Here is a 21353-nt window from a genome sequence, read left to right as displayed (position 1 = left end):
CTGCGGCAGCGACACCTGCAGGACGGACACGGTCTCAGGTGAAGCTCGTTCAAATTACAAAAGGATGAATATGACTCAGACAGAGCACTCTGCGCAGATGTGATCTATATAATTGGATTATGATTATTGATGGTTTCACGTGCTCATCACAGGATCAATAGAGTCTTTATTTTCGTTACATTTGAATGAAACAGAGTTTATCTGTGACCTGTGTGTTCTTGGAGTGAAATGGAACCGAGCCTTAATAACACACAGCACAATATCAATATCAATATCAATACCAATATCAATACCAATATCGATATCGATATCGATATCGATACCGATATCGATATCGATATCGGTATTGGTATTGATATTGACATACACATACACACACACACACACACACACACACATAATATCAATACCAATATCAATATCAATACCAATATCAATATCAATACCAATACCAATATCAATACCAATATCAATATCAATACCAATACCAATACCAATATCAATACCAATATCAATACCAATATCAATATCAATACCAATATCAATACCAATATCAATATCAATACTAATATCAATACCAATATCAATACCAATACTAATATCAATACCAATATCAATACCAGTACCGTTAACTACAGTCCTCTGTGTGTCCAGCAGGCGGCAGCAGCAGCTTGATTCTTTGTGACTGAACTTGTTTGGTCATTGATCATTGATCAGTGAATACAGCTGCTTTCATAAACTTATTGATTATCATCTTATTCTGATGATGTTTGATCTCTTGTGATTTTGATCAGTTTTCAGTGATCACGTCAGCTATGACTCACCAACATCAGCTGTTTGTGTTCACACAGAGGAAGAGGAGTCAGTCTTCATCACAGCTCCCCAGCCACCCCCCCCCACCCCCCACCACCACCACCACACACACACACACACACACACACCATCTTTATTTAACATTCATCACTTTCACTCCACCCCGTATGTGTGTGTGTGTGTGTATGTGTGTGTGTGTGTGTGTGTGTAAAGGAAGGGGAGGGGAGGCGGTCACACGCATGCGCGCGCTCCAGATAAAAACGGCAGAGTTTATTGACGAGAAAAAAGTTCGTTTCCAGCCAAGAGAAAGAAAGAAAGAAAGAAAGAAAGAAAGAAAGAAAGAAAGGAAGGAAGGAAGGAAGGAAGGAAGGGAGGGAGGAAGGAGAGGAGTCTGAGAAGCTGCAGGTGAGAAACTTTTCTGTCTGTTAAAACCTGGTGACTGATCTGTGATGATGAGTTCATGACAGAGTCGAACCTGCTGATGAGCTGAAACAAACTGATGATGGTTTTATTTCTCATCGGTTTGATTCATCTGACGTGTTTATGATCTGCTTTTATTTTGTTAAACACTGAGATGTTTCCTGCATGAATGGAACAAAGATCATTATTATTATTAATATTTAAAAAATTATTATTATTATTATTATTAGTAGTAGTAGTAGTAGCAGTAGTAATAGTAGCAGCGGTAGTAGTAGAAGTAGTAGTAGTAGTAGTGTTATCGGTGATGTAAGCAGTACTTCAGAATAAAGTTAAAGTACCATCACAATGACTCGTGTTTATTTCTTTATTAGTGTCACAGTCAGATCCAGATCTCGTTTACATCTGAGACCTGAGGATAATCAACAGACAGAGACAGAACAGATCTTTGTGTTCTTATAAACAACGATTTAAATATGAAGTCACACACAGACAGTTACAGTCTCAGACCTACGACCAATCAGCATCATGACTCCAGACTGTGGCTCAGATCAAGGAGGAGGAGGGTACCTCCACACTGCAGTCATATTAGACATATTATTGGTGATCTTTGATTATTATTGATGATCCTTGATGATTATTGATGATTATTGATGATCATTGCTGTTGTATGAAGATAAATGTGAGTCCAGACTGTTGCAGCTGCTAAATTCACATCAATGATTTAATTGCATGACATCAGCAGGATGGATGTGACATCACACTGCAACAGCTCAGACATCACTGAGAGCGTAGCCAACAAGAACCCAAACCAATCAGAATGCATCTCAAGTCAGCCAACAGCCAATGGGACGTTCCTGTATCACAACACAGGTGAGACCATCCTGAGCCGACTGTGATTCTGATTACATCGCACTATTTAACACTGACCTCAGGGACCTCAGATCACTTCAGCGTCTCTGGTGTCGGCTCTCACATCTGGATCTACATCCTCTCTGAGCTGGGGGCGGGGGAGGGGCTTCCTTTTTCTCTTTGAAACAACAGGCTGTGTTTTACCCTCAGCTGAGACTTACAGGCAGGACTTCCTCCCGCCTGCAAACACTGATACACGAACATGGTTCCTGCTCTTGATCAAATACCTGGTTAGTTTAGGTTCAGGAAAGATCCTGGTCACAGGTCAAAGCAGGGATCCCGACCTATGACCCATGACCTATGACCTGTGACCTATGATCTATGACCTGTGACCTTTACTTTAATGTGTAAATGCTGATTAATTCATTTAAACTAAAAAAAACTTCATTTACATGTTTAATATAATCCTCGGCCTCTGTTGCCATGGAGAGGAGGGCAGTCAGGTGTGAATCAGAGCAAGTGTGAATTTAAAACAGGTCGCCATGGTTACTGGCTTCGGCTAAAACTGAATGAACGTTATCTTTAGCTTCAGATAACTGTTAACCTGAAGCTCCGTGATTGGCTGTTTGTCAGTGAAATGCACTCTGGGAGTTTCTCGGAGGAGCAGATGGATTCTGAAGACTTCATTGCTCTGGTCACCATGAAAACACACAACAACACACAAAACAACACACTCCCTTTCCACAACCAACCACATGGCTCAGGAGGTCGATTGTTCGAGTCCCAGCTCCTCCAGTTCACCTGAGCTCACCTGTAACCTCACCTTCACCTCTGAGCAAACCAGCTCAGTACTCTAATGTTTTAAACCCTCTTTCTGTAGATGAGGCTCCGCCCCCTGCCTCAGATAGGTCAGAGGATGGTGACATCAGTGATGACTCTTTGATGGGCAGCTCCTCCACCAATGACATCAGTCGACTCCTGCCCTCCCAGCCCGCCCCTGCCCCCCTCAGGAAACACAAAGGTGACATCTGATGTAATCTGGTCCAATATAACCTGACCTGACCCCCAATGTCATCTGTGATGTCATCTATGATGTCATGTCTCTGTCTCTCAGGTGTGGACAGCTCGTCAGCGTCTCCTCCCCCTGTCTGTACTCCTCCATCTTCCTCCTTCACCTCTCCTCCCCCTCCGTCTCGGTCGTCCACCTGTAACAGACACAGCTGCAGCCTTCCTCATCATCGTCATCATCATCAGCAGAGCACCAATCAGAAGCGACTCTCCTCCACTAAAAGCCACACCTCCTTCAAGACCGACGCCGCCCACATTAAAGAGGTCGCTGGAGATGGTGAGCCAATCAGCTTTGATGTCTGTAAAAACTTTTCTGCTGAGAAAAGGTCACAGGGTCACGAGGTCATGGGGTCACAGGGTCAGGCCTGACAACAGATAGAGACACAGATAGAAAGTGTGTCATCGGCATAAAGGTTGATTTTATCTGCAGAGATGAAGTTATTGTTTCATGGAAACAGGAAAAAAAAACACCCCATTCATCTACTGGACCTAATGACCTAAACTACTAATTAATTACCACAATTGTTGCCAGTTAATTTTCTGTCAGATGATCAATACATCAGTCAGTTCAGCTGTAGAGGTCTGGCTGGTTTCTAGGGAAGTAGTGAAAGTGACATATGGGGACAGTGAGACTTCATCGATGGCTTCGGTGATAAAGTGAAAATCCGGTCTCTAATTGAGCCGAGTGTCTGTCTCTGCTGTGGTTAATCATGTGACCATCGGAGGAAACTGAAACATGATGTATAGAGGAACCACATGGTGGTCGTCCTTGAAGCACGGCCTCAACCACAGCTCACTTATCAGCTGCACAAACTCCAACGTGGAGGTCTGCTTATCTCAGTTCAACACACACACTCTCCGATGACCCCTCCCAGCATCAGTTGGTCTGGTTTCTACCAACCAACGCCCACCTCCACCCAAACACACCACAGAGCGACAGGATGGAGGCTGTTTGACCACCATCTCTTCATCTGATGGTTAACTCTTTACTTCTATTGACTCAGCTGCTCTTTGTCTTTACTTTGAATCTTTTCTGTCTCTGTAAACCTCAGTGAGTTTGATCTGCTGCTGTCTCTGCCTGAGAGACCACGTTCAGGGCTGAACAGGATCAGGACTATAAACCAGATTCTGGGGAAAAAAATTAAAATGTTTTTATAATAAAAAGTTATAAAAAATTTGAAATATTTCTTTTAAACGAGTCAGAATTATTAATGATCAAAGGTGCAAAGTCTGTTTGAGCTTGAACTGTCAAGAGATTCTGTCTCTGTCTCTGCAGACTGTTGCGTTCACTGTCTCCTGGCCTGTCTGTTCTGCAGACTGTTGCGTTCACTGTCTCCTCACCTGTCTTTTCTGCAGAATGTTGCGTTCACTGTCTCCTGACCTGTCTGTTCTGCAGAATGTTGCGTTCACTGTCTCCTGGCCTGTCTGTTCTGCAGACTGTTGCGTTCACTGTCTCCTGGCCTGTCTTTTCTGCAGACTGTTGCGTTCACTGTCTCCTGACTGGTCTGTTCTGTAGAATGTTGCATTCACTGTCTCCTGGCCTGTCTTTTCTGCAGAATGTTGCGTTCATTGTCTCCTGGCCTGTCTTTCTGCAGACTGTTGCGTTCACTGTCTCCTGACCTGTCTTTTCTGCAGACTGTTGCGTTCACTGTCTCCTGACCGGTCTGTTCTGTAGAGTGTTGCGTTCACTGTCTCCTGGCCTGTCTTTTCTGCAGACTGTTGCGTTCACTGTCTCCTGGCCTGTCTGTTCTGCGAGCTGCTGTCCATGTGTTCGGCTGTGGGGGAGTGTCTGGCCTGTGGAGTGGGCGGGGCCGGGTGTTGCGATGCTGCGGTTGGCTGCTGCTGCTGCGTGGAGGCGGCAGGGGAGGCGGCCTGTACAGAGGAGGCGTGTCAGGCCATGTTGGATTGTGGGATACTGGAGGACTGCTGCGGCTCATCCGACTGCTTGGAGATCTGTCTGGAGTGCTGCTCCATCTGCTTCCCCTCATAGAGCAGCCAATCAGAGAGGGACTGCAGGATGACATCAGAGAGACTCAGTGGACTGACAGAATGAAGGACCGTCCTGGGATCAGTGCTGAGACCTCAGCTCACTGCTCTGTTTCTGTGTAGAACTCAGCTTGTATGTATTTGATTCAGGTCTCAGTCTGTGGTTCAGGATCAGGACCAGACATCACCATCCAGAGCCTGATCTGGATCAGACCATGGAGGATCAGAGCTGCAGCTAACGTCCACCACGTGGACTCACCAGGACCAGGTTCTGAAGAGAGGAGGCGGCTCCAGCATCGTTAGGATCCGGTTCAACTACTGGATCAAAGATTCTGGACTTTTGAAATGTTGGAATTTGGAGAAATGTTCAGCATCTGTCCCCCTCCCTGTCCCTCTCCCTGTCCCCTCCCTATTCCCCTCCCTGTCTCCATCTCTGTCCCTCTCCCTGTCCCCCTCCCTGTCTCCATCTCTGTCCCCCTCTCTGTCCCCCTCTCTGTCCCCCTCCCTGTGCCTCTCCCTGTCCCCCTCCCTGTCTCCATCTCTGTCCCTCTCTCTGTCCCCCTCTCTGTCTCCTCCCTATCCCCCTCCCTGTCTCCATCTCTGTCCCTCTCCCTGTCCCCCTCCCTGTCTCCATCTCTGTCCCCCTCTCTGTCCCCCTCTCTGTCTCCCTCCCTGTCTCCCTCCCTGTCCCCCTCACCGTCTCCCTCCCTGTCCCCTCTCTGTCCCCTCCCTGTCCCCCTCACTGTGTCCCTCCCTGTCCCCCTCCTTGTCTCCATCTCTGTCCCTCTCCCTGTCCCCCTCTCTGTCCCCTCTCTGTCCCCTTCCCTGTCCCTATCCCTGTCTCCATCTCTGTCCTCTCCCTGTCCCCCTCCCTGTCCCCCTCCTTGTCTCCATCTCTGTCCCTCTCCATGTCCCCCTCTCTGTCCCCTCTCTGTCCCCCTCCCTGTCCCTCTCCCTGTCTCCATCTCTGTCCCCTCCCTGTCCCCTCCCTGTCTCCATCTCTGTCCCCTCCCTGTCCCCTCCCTGTCTCCATCTCTGTCCCCTCCCTGTCTCCATCTCTGTCCCCCTCTCTGGTCCAGTCCTGACTGGCTGGGACCCACCGGATTCTGATTTTATTGATCAACAAATTGTGAAACTTTACTACCAGGCTTCAAATCATGTGATTAAAGCTTCAACATGTGATTTCAGCCACAAATATTACGAAACGTTACCGTTTACTGTCATCCTTCGGAGGACAAGGTCTACAAAGGTGTGACCTTGAATGAGACAGTCTGTTCCCGTCCTTTTTGTTGTGTCTCAAAGCATAGGTTGCAAGCCTTGGTTGTAACAGTTGAACGGACGGAGTGGTCCTCTCTGTCTGTGCTGTCTGATGACAGATTCTCTTTACCACACAGTGGACCCTGGGATATTTTGGACAGGAAGGATCCACATGTTGGAGCCGACTGATAAATGTAAATGTTGTGTTTCAACTCAGTTTGAGATGAAAAGTGAAAATCCTCCACAGACCAGACCGTCTCACCTTGGTTCGGTCTACTAACCCTAACCTAACCACACCTTCATAGTCCTGGTCCTCCGGAGCATGAGGCCCTGATTTTGGACACATCTCCTGAAATCTGTCAGCAACAGCCAATCAGGTGGTGTAGAACACTGAGGTAACTCTGTCAGGTGAGTGTGTAATGTTGTGTCTGCAGCAGCTGTGACTGAGAAAACAAAGATATGTCGGAGTGGCGCTCAACTCCGCAGCAGAAATAAACCTCACGTTCAGCCTCTGATGTTTTTTTGTGTCTGTCTGTGATTGACAGCTCAGGAGGGGGCAGGGCTGGGCAGGACAGGAAGTAAGTCCTGCAGGGACAGGAAGTGTGTGTTTGTTAAAGCAATGTGCCAGGACATCCAAACAGGAAACAGGAAATCACTGGAATGACAACGCCACCTGACCTCTGACCTCCAGCACGGCCAACATCAAAGACACACGCACACACACACACACACATACACACGCACACAGATTCTTTCACCTCATCACTTCTCTCTGATGTCCAAACAGTGGTTCAAACATGAGGGTCAGGGCCCTGTGAGGGGTCGTGACATCATCGACTTCTTCCTCTCAGACATTTCAAACCTTCCTCAGATCTTTGTCGTGTTTCATGTGAATTATTAAAAGCACAGATATAAACATGGAGAGAGACACCAACTCATCTCTGAGGTTGCAGAGACAGAGTGATGGATCTTACCAGGAGAACATCTTTGTCTGCTGATGAAGGGTCTGAACCTCAGCAGGACTTTGGTAGAACATCGTCCCCATCAGTTGTCACATTTCACATCTCACTCACCTGTTCACCTGTTCTCTGTGTTTGATGATGATCATTAACATCAAACTGAACTTCACCCAGTGCTGCCACCTGCTGCTCAGACTGAGGAACTGAGCTCAACCACACATGACGGGACAGATTGTATCACAGTAACAGACTCACAAAGTAAAGCACAAACCAAACACATGCAGACAAAGACACACTAAACATAAGCAGTGTAACACTGCACAGGTGTAAACAGGTGGGTCTGGAGCTGCTTGGTGAAGGGGTCCACAGAGTCCACAGATCTAAAGACTGAAGTGTAAAGGCATCAAAGGACAGAGCTCCTAAACCACAGACCCACCCACTGTCTGAGCCTCATACCCACCCACGGTGGACCACAGAGTCAGAGGCAGGACTAAGATCCAACGGCACCAACACAGAACCAGTCTGCACCCCGTCCATCAGAGAACCTGAGACCCTGAGAACAGTCTGTGGAGACTGAAACTGGAACTGGCTCAGAGTCATCTAAGACACCTGGAGACCACTTCCTCTAAGAACATCTGAGATTAGAGTCTGACATCACCCTGAACACAGTGACATTACTGATGACCTCAACTGGGACTCACCTGTACCTGGGCGTCATCACAGCCTATAAAACAGTATGTTGGTGTGTGAATAAAATGTCTGGTTGTTACTATAGAAACAAAAAGAAAACAGACATCAGCTGATTTTCTGAAGTGATTTTATTTCTCTATAAAAGTTTGAATCTATAAAAACGACATGAAGAAACACAAACATTAATAAAACATATACATGAATCCCTTTCTATCTGATCCTGATGACTGACAGCTGCTGTTGCTACGGTAACCAAAGTCACATCACTGACATCATCTCATGAAACAGAAATATTTATGGCTTCCTGTTCTGACCACAGTGTAGGGACAGAACAAAAACTGCATTCAAACAGGATCCTGTGGTGGATCCAGGTCTCAGCCAGAGGCTGGGGGGGAGGAGGTGAGGTGAGGGGGACAGGTGTGTACAGGTGATCTAATGACAACAGGAAGTTAGTTCTTGTAGTTGCACCTGTAGCTGCAGCACCAGTAACAGGGATACACAGCTCCTGATCAGAGTCAGACCTGACCCCCAGACCTGAACAACGTTATTCAGTGTGACATCACTTGATGACATGATATCTTATCTCTGTCCCTCCAGAATAAAGCTCCAGAAATCCACTTCAAACCAGAGAAACAGAGGTTTCAGAACTTCATAAAGAATCCTCCAGTTTTTAAGTTTCCTTCAACATCACAGTGAAACAGTGACATCATGATACACTGCAGATAGGAGCTGATCACATGATCACAGCTGATCACAGCTGATCACAGCTGATCACAGTGAATTTGACATACTTTATTTTTATAGAAGATGAACAAATACAAGTGAAGACTTAATGTTTAAAGTTAGACCATCCAAAAGGCTCCGTGGATAAAACATCATGTAAATACACTGATATTTAAACACACACACAGACACACACAGACACACACACACACACACATACACTTGTACTTCTATCTTTGTGAGGACACTCATTGACATAATGCATTCCCTAACCCTGACCCTAACCTTAACCTAAACCTAATTCTAACAATAACTCTAAAACCAAGTCTTAACCCTCAACATGTGATTTGAAGGTGTCTCAAAAAGGGAGGACCGGCCAAAATGTCCTCACTTTCCCAAAATGTCCTCACTCTGTTAGTAAAATACTTTTTTGGTCCTTACTATGTAGCAAGTACAAGTACACACACACACACACACACACACACACACACACACACACACACACACAGACACACACACACACACACACAGACATGGACAAAAAGTCCTCTCAAATGAGAAGAAGGAATTGGGCTCCATTTACAGTGACTGGGCCGGTTCTGGGCTCTGATTGGTCAGACATGGTAACACTAGAGACAACACACACTCAAACACTGAAGCTGTTTGTTGTTGTTCTCACTTGTTCAGATTTTAAAAACTGAATCTGAGACTGGGATTAATCTGAGGGAGAACGAAGGACACAATAAAATCAGTGTTATTGTCCTTTAACTGAGGCCAGAACAGATGATGATGATGATGATGATGATGATGATGATGATGATGACTCAGTTACAGTTTCCCTTCTGTTTCCTCTGAAGTTCGTCTCTAACAGAAACACATGGGTCAGTGTAAAAGGTAAAAACAGAATGAACCTGACCGGGTGTGCTCCTCTGATGCTCCTCCTCCCTTTGATTCCAGCACAGTGATTCTACAGTTTTCATTTCTACAGGTGAAACACCTGCTGTGACATCACAGATAGAGGCGTGGCCAGGTGAGGGCTGAAACAGACTGATTAACTAAACATGAGCACAGGTGAGTGGAAGCCTTTAGGTGACTTAGCTAACTTTAATTTAGTGATGAGATGATGAATCAGATTGATGAGTCCATCACCGCAGTTTAATACATCAAACTTAAATTTAAAGTTTTACAAATATTTATTCAAAATTTTGACTTTATTTTGTAAGTTTATTTCAGTGCGTCACATTTTAAATGAGCAGATTTTTAACTGTGGTTCTTTAAATTACTGTCGTATATTTTCTGCTTCTTTTCACTTCCACTGGTTTTGATTTTGTTCCTCAGTTGTTTTCTTCCCCACCGTCAGTGGTCTGCCACACCATGTGGACCAGCTGCTGACAGGACCAATCAGGACATAGCTTACAGGTCAACCAGCCAATCAGAAGAGAGTTAGCTGCTCTGACAACCAATCAGCTGTGAGTTTGTTTGGTAACAGCCAATCAGCTTCTGGCATGTTGTTTCTGATGTTGAGAAGGATGGGACGACACAGCTGTTACCGCGGTTACACTGGAGAAAAAACCTCTGGTTACCTCAGGTACAATGGAAGACACAGCAGTCACCACGGTGACACTGGAGGACATATTGCCTACCAAGGGTAAACTAAAAGACGCATTGTGGTTACTATGGCAACAATGGAATATACAGTGGTTACCACAGTTACACATACAGACAGAACATTTACCATGGGAACACATGTTTACACTAAAGGCAGAGCGTTTGCTGTAGGTTACAGGTGATGACTCGGCAGTTTCCATGGGGACGCTGGAGAACTCACAGTGGTTACCATGTTTACATATTTGCTCCCTGTGACATCACTTTTGTGCATTGTTTGTTTTGAAGATGTCACTGATTAAAAATATTTCTATTAAACAATAAAAAAATCTCCCAGCTGGTCAGTGTCCCACCTCCAGCTCCGGCCAATCAGATCCCTGCATGTGTGATGATGTCATCAGAGGTCCTCATCCATGCTGAAACTGCTCCTCCTGCTGCTGGTCTTTGAGGCTCCACAGGACAGCAGGGGGTCAGGCATCACCCCTCCGTTCCCTCCTCCCACCTCCTCCATCAGGATGTCCCCCAGGCCGTCGAGCTCCGTCAGCCCCACATCAGACATCAGGTCTGGGGAGAACACGGTGGAGGCTCTCTGAGGCTCGTCCAGGTCAGCAAAGTTCAGGGCGTCCAGACCCAGGGAGGGAGTCACAAGGGAGGAAGCAGGGGAGGAAGAGGTGGAGAATGGGTGAGGCAGTGTGGGGGAGAGCATGGCCTGGGGTTCCAGAGAGGAGGAGGAGGAGGTGGGGGGAGGCGAGGAGGAGGACAGTCCGTGGAGACGAGCCTGAAGCTCCAGCTCCTACAACAGGAAACAGACGCGTCAGCGTGTGGTGGTTTCTGGGACCTCACATCAGAGAAACACAGACGAGACATCTGACCCCCCTGAGGAGACATCTGAACACTGTGATCCTTCCCCCTGTCCATACGGGACATTTACCCCCCCCCCCCCTCCTCCCCACACACACCTGAATACGGAGCAGCAGGGAGCGGTTGGTGTTCTCCAGCCTCCTCTGTCTCTCCTCCATCTCTCTGGCTCTCTGTTGTTCTTTCTGCAGTTTGCGGATGTAATCTACAGAAGCCTTCAGGATGGTCCCCTTGTTCCACCTCATCTCCCTGATCAACCAATCACAGGCCACGCCTCGTTAACACACAGCACTAACGAACATAACGAGATGCAGCAGGAAAACAAGCTGGACTGTATCTGACATCATTCAGTCATTATTACAGACGGTGCAGTCATATCAACACGATGAATGTGATGTATTTAAAGATATAATATCACAGTATATAACTATAACAGAGATAATTAGATCAATGTCATGTTCAATTCCTCACATTAATAATAAAAAAAATAAATAATTCAAATCACTTCAGAATTTATCGAGTTAACAGTCGACCTGTTTTTTACAGATCGAACACACATGTCACATCGGTGAAAAGGTTGTATCTATGTTTGTATATCTATGGTAGTAGAACTACAGAAGAGTGAGAGGATGAGAGGTTACTGACAGGTCGGTGGATTTGGGGATGAGCGCTCCGAGTTCTTTGATCCGGTCGTTGATGTTGAACCTCCTCCTCCTCTCGACTGAAACATAAAAACAACAGGGTGAAGATCATCAGGAGCAGAAAGATTAAAAACAGAAGCAAGAATCAGACTCAGCTGCTGATTTGTCAGTCACCACAAACACCAGGATATATGATCAAATAGTCAAAATATTCACCATGACAACAACACTTTATCAGTACATCATTTGGTCTATAAAAGGTCAGAATAAAGGAAAAATACCCATTATAATGACAGGGTGTATTCATACATTAGTGAAGTAATACTGCAGTTATTAGTGAAGTTACACTGCAGTACTCACTGAGGTTGTGGTTGTCCTTCTTCTGTCTCTCTTTGATCAGAGCTTTGGTCTCCACATCTACAACAATAATATAATGTTTAACATTTGATAAACATTTTACAGTTGTAGAAAAAGGAACCCAGTTCATCACTGTCTCTGACTCATCACAGGTTTATGGGGACACTCTGAAATATGAGGACATTTGTAATATTAAGTGAATGAAATAATCAGTAGACACCATGACTGAGTGTTTCCACCTTGAACCAATGACCGTCTCATAAAAACAGATTCAGACAGTCAGGGATTCATATGTCATAGAACCTGAGGAACCAATCCTGTCAATTTGTGGGGACAGGGGGCGGGGCTAAATACACCTGAAACTTTGTCAGTACAGGGAGCCAGAGTTAGCATTAGCACAACCACTAACACTGTGTCAGCCACTGCCAGTTACAAGCTAACAAACAACATAAACAATTAAAAGATGCTAACTACGCTAACGGTTCTGATCCGTCTGCTAGTCTCTGATTCTGGTCTCAACAGACTCCTCATCTGAGTCTGGGTCTGACTGAGGCTCCAACATGAGGCTGTGTCTCTCTGATGTTTCCTCCTCTAACCATCTTCATCCTCTCTGCTCTGTCACCTGGACACCTGGAGCCAGCAGGTGGTGGGCGGGGCCAAGGCCTGATCCAGGTTTCTCAGTCAGGAAGTCAGAGTAGATGAGCTTCAGACCAGTTTTTATGAAAACATGTTCAACTAAATTTGAATCAGAGCAGAAGATTTTTACAGAGTTAAAACACATCTGGAGGAAGTTTTCTTTCATCAGAAGGTCAACAGCAATAACTGAGGGTCATTATTTAATTTGTCAAAACTTAAGGGACACTTACTAATTTTTTTGAGAAATTTTTAACAGTATTATGCAGGCTTTAAACAGTTAACAGAACTTGACTTAACAGGAAGTGGGAAAATACAACTGTGTGTGTGTGTGTGTGTGAGAGAGAGGAAATTGTGATGTTGACTCATCAAACTGGAGAAGAACAGATTTACAGCAGAAAACAGGGAAACTCAGGAGGAGGGGCTTCACTCTCAGAGCTCTGACATCAGAACTGGTCTGAACCAATGAGCAGTCAGTTCTGCAGACTGTCCTGTGTGTTAAGGCTGTGTAGACACTGTGTGTTGTTCTTGGTCCTGTAGTTGTGTTAACTCACACAGAACCTGAGGTGGGAGGGGCTAATACTGTTAATGACAGGTCCTCACAAGCACAGACATGTATGTGAGCTCTGTGTTGTAAGGGACCCACCGCTCAACTCCTTCTTGACCGTGTGCAGCTCGGCCGGGCAGCTGTTGCTAACGGTGATGGTGGGTGTGGCCGTCCCTCCACCATACACGTCCAGCATGGTCCCCGACACTGGCAGCTGGAACAGACCAATGAGAAAACAGAATCAGCCACTGATGTAGAAACTGACCAATCAGAGTGTGTCAGACACACTGTGTTGTGATTGGCTGCAGGATGATCTCCCTCACTCACTGGTTTTAATACGTATTTATTATTTAGTAGCAGTAATCAATAAACCAATCAGAGCTATTGATTCTCTCTGCACATTATTGTATCAATTTGTATCCTCACTACGCATCCTCCAACCTTCCACTGGCTAAACAAAACAAAACAAAACAAAACAGTTGATGTTTTTAAAATTAAATATGTACAAACAGCTGAGAGGACCAGGTGAACAGGACCCAGACTGATGCTGGACCATGGTCCCTCCTCATGCTCTTCCACTGGCTTCAGTTGTTTCTTTAATTACTGTAAAATGTGAAGCTAATATGATGGTAGAATGATCTCATGTGAAACTGGCTCCTGATTGGCTGTGAAGTTATTGGCTGGAGGCTACACACTGCCCAACTATCTACACCCACAAACATCAAGTAAAATTAGAGGAAAATAAAAGAGAGACCAGGACCAGATCGCGGTCTTGTTTTCAGGAGAATCCTGCATCTTATACCTTCAACTTAAAACAACAAAATACCAACATCAGCTGTCGTTAGGTACTCTACATCACAACCTACATTCAACTAAACATCAGTGTGTCTTATGTTGTGTGTGTCTGCACAGTAACTCTGGTAGATCAGGAAAATATGTCATGGTTTTATGTATCTGTCCTGGCTGGACTGAGCTGGACTGAGCTGGACTGAAGCAGCTCTGTCAGTTCATGTTCTTGTGTGGAATCTGCTGATCGAACAGGAAACCAGCTCCTCCTGTCCATCACACACAGATAACTGACTCAACACACACACACACACACACACACACACACACACACACACACACACACACACTGACTGTTACAGAGACATCACAGATAAAACCAGTTCAGTTTCATGTGTGTTATCACATAAACACAGTAGCTACATTCAGTCATGGTGGAGCTTTCATCTCAGGTTTACAGCACTGTAAGAATTAATGTTTTCTTTGGGTCTGTCAGAGTGAGTTTGGTCTAAAAACACATCTCTCTCCAGCTGTGTGTCGCTGCTCTCTGTCTCTGTGCTCCGACATGTCTACACCAGTGATTTTTCATTTCCTTATGAAAATCAAACAGCAGCCTGTCGTCTGTGAGGAGCAGCCGTCTGAGTTCATCTCACACAGAAATGACTGGAAACCAGACGACTGGTTTATAGACAGAGGCTGTGTGATCAGTCCTAAGTTATCTGACAGCTGCAGTCACTGGTTACCGTGACTCTACTACTCAACACTGTTCATATGTTGATGCATCGATACATTCACCCAGCCACACACAGAGAAACACTGACTTTCACTTTTCACACTTTCACTAAACTCAGAGTTACTTTCCTGTCCTCTAACATAGTTTAACATCAGAGCAGCAAAAGTTTCTCTCCTGGGCCAGTGACCAGTCTGCAATCCGGAGCTAGTCAGAGGTCAAAGGTCACAGCTCAAACATTTAGACTGACCTGAAACAACAAGACAAACATTTTACCTCTGATTTAATCCTCCTCTTCTCATGGTCTGGCAGTAAAACTAAAATCCTCATCTTTTCTGATTTCACACACACACGAACACAGATACACATCAACACACACACACACACACACACACAAACACACTGTCAGGCCAAGTAGCTTCTCTTCCTCTTTCTGTTTGGACGACTGTTGAAAAATGGGGAAACGTCTCTTTAAGAAAGAAACAGAAAACCCTCCCAGTAAGCTTCATTATCTCACTGACACACACACACACACACACACACGTGTGCGTGCACATACACGCACACACACGCTCCACCCACGGCTGCTGCAGCAGAAACGAGGAAGTCTGGAAAACTGAACTAATATTTTGCTAGAACCATCTTTAATGCAGATCTAAATAAAATTTTTCCAGATCTAAACCACCTTTAATCCAGATCTACACCATCTTTAATACAGATCTAAACCAGCTTTAATCCAGATCTAAAACACCTTTAATCTATCTTTAATCCAGATCTAAACCAGATCTAACCCTAACCACTTTGAACCAGTGGTTCCCTGCTGGTCTGTGTGTTTCCAGTGTTTATTGTGTGTTTCCAGTGTTTATTGTGTGTTTCCAGTGTGTTTCCAGTGTGTGTGTGTTACCGTGTTTGCGAGCTGCAGTCCAGAGTCGATCAATGTCAGAAATTCGTCATTCAGGCTCGATTCCAGACTGATGATCTCATCAATGACGGTCTCTTCCATCTGAATGAACCAATCAGAGATGAGGTCAGGTCAGACAGCTGAGTGAAATGTGGTGGACACATGGTGGTGGTGGTGGTGGTGGTGGGGGGGGTTAACCATTAGACATCTGAACCACAACTGACACACATGGATGGATTATCAGACAACGGGCCCCTGGACACACACATGTAAAAGGCCCCTGACCCCTCAATAGAGGAGAAAGGCCCCAAAACCAAAGAGACTCAACTACCAGCGAAGCCTTAAATGGTTTCATGTTTTTGTTGTGTTGAGGGTTTTTTCTTTGTGGATGTTTGATTGACTTTAACTCAGTCACCACACACACACACACACACACACACACACACACACACACACACACACACACACACACACACACACACACACAGACACACACACAGACACACACACAGAGTCAGTGAAACTATTTCATTCTCCTGGTGGAGCTGAGGCGTCAGACCTGATCCTGAGTGTGAGGTTCAGTGTTTCCTGTGTGAGTCCAGAATCAGCCTGAAGGACTGAGTAAAAATTGTCTGAGTCAGCAAACTGTGTGAGTGTGTGTGTGTGTGTGTGTGTGTGTGTCTGTCTAACTCAGATCCTCTGTAATAGCTGACTCAGCAGACTATGATTCAAACAGGAAGTACACTGCTGAGTTCACTGAATTACTTAAATGTGACAGGGTCATCAGCATCAGTCTTGTTGCTATGGTTACTAGAAACGTAAACAGTGATAACCTTACAAAATCAAGGTACAACTCCAAGACCCCTGTGCATGATGGGAAATGCCTGTCTCCTCTGCTCTAACAGCTGATTGGCTTAGATATTTGATGTTTGAGTCACCACTGTGTGTGTGTGTATGTGTGTAATTATATATTTGTATTACTTCCTGTTTGCCATCTGCTGGCTGTAGCCTGGGGGCGGAGCACAGCACGGGGGAGAGGCTTGGTGATGGTCCAGCTGGCTCCTGATTGGCTGTCTTGGCAGTGGAGAGGTACTGACGCACCTGCTGCCTCTGAGCCTGCTGGATGTGATACCTGGTGGGGTTCTCCAGGTGAGTCTGCACCTGAGGGACACACAGAGACAGGTATGTTATTCAGGGCGTGTGCATTATGGGAAATTTGGATCCAGTGTTTGTATTCTGTCTCTCACAATGACTGAGACACTGAAGACAAAACACACACACACACACAGTTTTTTTGAAGACACAGGAAAACCTTTTAGAAAAACACACCCCTTCCTGCTCCCCACCCCTCTCCTCCTACCTTGAGCACCTCCACAGGGACCTGAGCAGGAGGTCTGCAGGAGGAGGACATAGACACAGATATGGGGGAGGAGGAGTCATTTGAGCGGAGGAGCTGCTGCTGCGCCTCCTTCTGCTCTTCCTCCCGAGCTTGCTGACGCATCAGATCCTGACGCATCAAAACCCTGCAGGAGAGGAGGAGAGGAGGAGAGGAGAGGAGAGGAGAGGGGAGGAGGAGGAGAGGAGAGGAGAGGAGAGGAGAGGAGGAGGAGGAGGAGAGGAGAGGAGAGGAGAGGGGAGGAGGAGGAGAGGAGAGGAGAGGAGAGGAGGAGGAGGAGGAGAGGAGGAGAGGAGAGGAAAGGAGAGGAGGAGGAGAGGAGAGGAGAGGAGAGGAGAGGAGGAGGAGGAGGAGAGGAGGAGAGGAGAGGAAAGGAGAGGAGGAGGAGAGGAGAGGAGAGGAGAGGAGGAGGAGGAGGAGAGGAGGAGAGGAGAGGAGAGGAGGGAAGGTTCAAGTCATCATCACTGTCACACACCTGTAGGAACACAGCGCCCTCTGCAGGATGAAAAGGTAGAGCCAGTGTGTGGATGTTGTTGTGTTACCTGGATGACATGACTGACGGCAGTGAGGATGAGGAGGAGGAAGAGGAGGGAGCTGCTGCTGATGTACTGAGGAGAGAAAGAGAGATGATGACATCATCTGAAGTGACATCATCACATCACATCAACTGAACATGTCACCTGTCTGGATGTTGTTTTCACAGTGTGTGACCTCATCACTCTGATCACCTGTTCACTGATCTTATTCACCGTCTTTTCTGTGCAGGTGAGTCAGTGAATCATCACTTTACAGGTAGGTACAGCTGATCCTGGTGACAGAGGTCAGAGGTCAGAGGTGTGTTTGTGTGTTACCTGATGCTGATTGGCTGACTCTTGATCTGGTAGAAGGTGTCGCAGCCTGAGGGGAGCAAACTGTCGACCTCGATGTCAGCGACGATCCCAGACTCCACCCTGACAGAGAGAGAGAGAGAGAGCCAATCAGATGCCTCAGAGAGACAAGACTCAGAGACTCAGTGTCATAGGAGCAGCAGAGTGAGACAGGTTGAGTGAGACAATGAGAATAAAACTGTAGATGTAACCATGGTAACATAAGTTCAGCCTGGAGATAAATCACAACTGCATAAGGGACAAAGACCAACATAGGCCCTGAATCCATCCAGACCAAAGACCAGAGGCCAGATCCATCTGTACAGGGACCAGAGGCCAGATCCATCTGTACAGGGACTGTGCAGAGACTAATGGACATGTGTTGGCCAGCTGTGTGAAACAGAAGTGCTGATGTTTGTAACTCTGTTGAAGAGCTGCAGTTCCCGTGACGACCACCAGGTGCTGCTTTGACCAAACTGTAGCCACAAATACACAAGCCCTGTGTGTGTGTGTGTGCGTATGTGTGTGTGTGTGTGTGTGTGTGTGTGTGTGTGTGTGTGTGTGTGTGTGTGGTGGTGGTGGTGGTGGTGGGGGGGGGGTTCTGCTGAGTCATTTCCCTCTAACCCCGTGTCCATATGGAGCTGCAGACACTCCTCCTTCTCCTCCTCCTCCTCAGCTCAGTTTGAACAGCTGTACTGATCCTAACAACTCATATTCACCACGGACTCCAGGACAGTGTCACATCTGTCCCCAGATGTTTCTGTACAGGCAGTCAGCTGTGAGTCGGTGGGGACACCTGACCGGTCAGCAGTGCAGGTATTGAGACTGTTCAGCCTCCACAGACCAGAGGAGATGGGGACTGATCAACATGAGGCTTCACTCCTCTCATTATTTCTGTGACCAGCAGCAGGAAGCTGCAGCCCCCTCTCGCCCTGGATTCTGTCTCTCAGGACGTTGCTGCAGGTTGATGAAGGAATATTTCTACTAAACTCATCAGTCGTTTTCTATATAACAGCACACAGGACAAGACATGAAGCGTAGCCAATCAGAAGCTCCTGTCAGATTGGAGGTCAGAGGTGTGGTGGTTTCTATGGATGCAGCTGAACACAGCTCTCACTGTAAAACATGTTGTTGTGTTTCTGGTTGAAAATCTGAAAAGAGTTTGAACAAACACTGTTCTTCATCACCTTCATCATCCTCGTCACCTGAACTTCACACTTAACACCGACACCTTACGGCATCATTCTCTTCACCTTCACTTCATTTTCTTCACTTCAGCTTCTTCATGAGAAGAAGCTGAGACTGAAATACTCTTCGTCACCTCCACTTTGCTCCTCCTCCTCCTCCTCCTCCTCCTCCTCAAGTCTCCTTAGTCAGACAGTTTAAACACAAACAGACCAACGAGCAGCAACGAGTCTCCTCGTGCCTGTTTTTACTTTTGCTTTCTGTCTCACCACCCACATCATTGTATCTGTGTGTGTGTGTGTGTGTGTGTGTGTGTGTGTGTGTGTGTGAGATAATCTTGGATGACTCATTGCACCAGGAGGCAAAGAGGATCAGAGGTCAAAGGTCAGACAGTAACAACAACAACCCTTCTGATACAAGTCTCATGGTATGCATTTCACCCAGTGACACAACTGACCATCATCATCATCATAAAGATCACAACACACACTCAGCACATTAACATTACAACAACTTTTAACTTGCTTATTATTTCAAGCCTGATAGGTGGAAAGGGCATCAAACCAAACTCCATTCATAACTTTGGCTATTTAAGGTTTACTTCTTTCTATCTGAAGTACATTTTTCAGTGTTTAGAGTTTAACCTTCCAATTCAGCTCTGATCTTATACAATATGTTCATGAAATTATTCAGTTGAGTTGATTGTTAAGTTGAATATCCACTGAATTTACTGCCTGAGACACTTTGTGTCTGCTCATGTTACCAGCTTCAGGTAAATTCATGAAGGTTGGACGTCATGTGTCAGATTAAACATTGCTGCCTGTAACTCTGTTATCTTCATCATCAACAGTTATATTAGTTCTGCTCAGTTTAACTGGCAGACCGTGGTCATGGAAAGCCCATTACGCCAAACTCTATTCAAATTTTCGGCAGTTTAAGATTAACGTGCTTTTCCGCTAATTCAGTTGTCTTAAAAACGAGGTGAAGTATTAACCTTAATCCTTTTGAACCACACATCTATTCGTCATCGATCAAGGCACATAAAAACAGTTATTCAAACGTTAGTTCCTTTTTTACTTATCTCAGCTGCAACCGCAATAAATGACAAATAATTGAAACATGGTTGGTGTTGAATTTTTTTTACCGATTTCACCAAAAGAAGCTAAACATCAAAACCATCCCGGTCAATAAGATAAGTCTGTACTGATGAGCACAGCAGCGTCAAACCACAGATTTTTGAACGAAGTTTGGTGTAAGGCGCCCCCCCGCAGCAGAAATAACGGTAACTCCCAGAACTTCCGGACTCACCGGACCAGATCGAGTGTTTCAGCCGAGTCCAGAATGACAAACACGGTCTGCGGCTGTAGGATCCCGGCCTCCTGCTGCTCCGGCTCGGCTCCGGCTCGGCTCTGCTCTCCGGTCTGGATCTGGTCCGGGCTGACAGCTGACATTTCTCCAGAGACAGAGACGATTTAACGAACAGAGACCGGATCAAAGTGTTGTGAAATCCCCGCAGAAAGACGGAAACATGTTCAGCCCCGGACCCGAGACCCGGACCCGCAGAAAGACCAGTCCTCCAGGGACAAACCGAGGACAGGTCTCAGGTTCAAGTCCGCTGCCGAGGACCCCAAGCGCCCTGGACACCGAGCCTCAGACAGACAGACAGACAGGCAGACAGACAGACAGACAGACAGAGCACAGAACTACAACACACAGATCAGACACACTTCACCCACACACACACGTCACAGCAACTAAAGGTTAGTTTCCACAAAACAACAAGAAACAGACAAACAAACTGCGTCAGGTTTAACACCAGAGACACTTCAGACTGACTCATGGTGACGACAACAGCAGCAACAACAACAACAACAACAACAACAACAACAACAATAAAATACAGAATGTGATTTTCTGTAATCTAACTTTGTTGAAACTGAAACAATAATCAAATACATCAGTTTGTTTTATTATTATCATATGACTTGTGTAATAATTGATTATTGTTCAATAAAAGAAAACATTATTAATCATCCGTCCTTCCGTTTTGAGGCGTGTCTATGTTTTCTACCTTGTCTGGTTC

The 21353-nt window shown here is 45.9% G+C and overlaps 2 protein-coding genes across 7 annotated transcripts; one reads left to right on the top strand and one right to left on the bottom strand.

The window, feature by feature from the left end:
* The first annotated feature begins 1046 nt into the window (after positions 1-1046).
* Positions 1047-6908, top strand: LOC139606489 (myoD family inhibitor). 6 transcript variants are annotated; one of them, XM_071458680.1, is made up of 5 exons: positions 1049-1218; positions 1973-2103; positions 2963-3103; positions 3197-3427; positions 4427-4796. In XM_071458680.1, exons 2-5 carry the CDS (start codon positions 1977-1979, stop codon positions 4528-4530), a joined length of 603 nt encoding a protein of 200 aa, XP_071314781.1. In that variant the 5' UTR covers positions 1049-1218; positions 1973-1976; the 3' UTR covers positions 4531-4796. The 6 variants fall into 6 exon arrangements, with proteins under 6 accessions (XP_071314780.1, XP_071314781.1, XP_071314778.1 ...); XM_071458677.1 differs by lacking the exon at positions 4427-4796 and adding an exon at positions 4866-6908 and having other exon boundaries at positions 1050-1218; positions 1976-2103; XM_071458681.1 differs by lacking the exon at positions 4427-4796 and adding an exon at positions 5287-6908 and having other exon boundaries at positions 1050-1218.
* A 1244-nt stretch (positions 6909-8152) lies between these two features.
* On the bottom strand, positions 8153-20928 carry tfe3a (transcription factor binding to IGHM enhancer 3a). The gene is made up of 11 exons (XM_071458675.1): positions 20579-20928; positions 18071-18169; positions 17762-17827; positions 17184-17346; positions 16805-16984; positions 15827-15925; positions 13506-13620; positions 12230-12286; positions 11874-11949; positions 11330-11477; positions 8153-11163 (listed from the first exon to the last, which is right to left on the bottom strand). Exons 1-11 carry the CDS (start codon positions 20719-20721, stop codon positions 10768-10770), a joined length of 1542 nt encoding a protein of 513 aa, XP_071314776.1. The 5' UTR covers positions 20722-20928; the 3' UTR covers positions 8153-10767.
* Positions 20929-21353: the final 425 nt, after the last annotated feature.

This window comes from Trachinotus anak, unplaced genomic scaffold (assembly GCF_046630095.1).
Source record: "Trachinotus anak isolate AG129_WGS33_773 ecotype Australia unplaced genomic scaffold, CSIRO_AGI_Tana_v1 ptg000022l, whole genome shotgun sequence".
Taxonomy (NCBI): domain Eukaryota; kingdom Metazoa; phylum Chordata; class Actinopteri; order Carangiformes; family Carangidae; genus Trachinotus; species Trachinotus anak.
The sequence above is the reverse complement of the archived record's forward strand: the minus strand, read 5'-3'. Positions and strand labels throughout refer to the sequence as shown.

Excerpts from the sequence above, each read along its gene's own strand:
- LOC139606489 (XM_071458677.1), top strand. The coding sequence starts at position 1,977 with ATGGATGTGACATCACACTGCAACAGCTCAGACATCACTGAGAGCGTA. Across the intron at positions 2,104-2,962 it reads GTTCCTGTATCACAACACAG|ATGAGGCTCCGCCCCCTGCC; the intron begins GTGAGACCATCC and ends CTCTTTCTGTAG. Across the intron at positions 3,104-3,196 it reads CCCCCTCAGGAAACACAAAG|GTGTGGACAGCTCGTCAGCG; the intron begins GTGACATCTGAT and ends TCTGTCTCTCAG.
- tfe3a (XM_071458675.1), bottom strand. The coding sequence starts at position 20,721 with ATGTCAGCTGTCAGCCCGGACCAGATCCAGACCGGAGAGCAGAGCCGA. Across the intron at positions 17,828-18,070 it reads AGTCAGCCAATCAGCATCAG|TACATCAGCAGCAGCTCCCT; the intron begins GTAACACACAAA and ends TTCTCTCCTCAG. Across the intron at positions 16,985-17,183 it reads TCCCTGTGGAGGTGCTCAAG|GTGCAGACTCACCTGGAGAA; the intron begins GTAGGAGGAGAG and ends TGTGTCCCTCAG.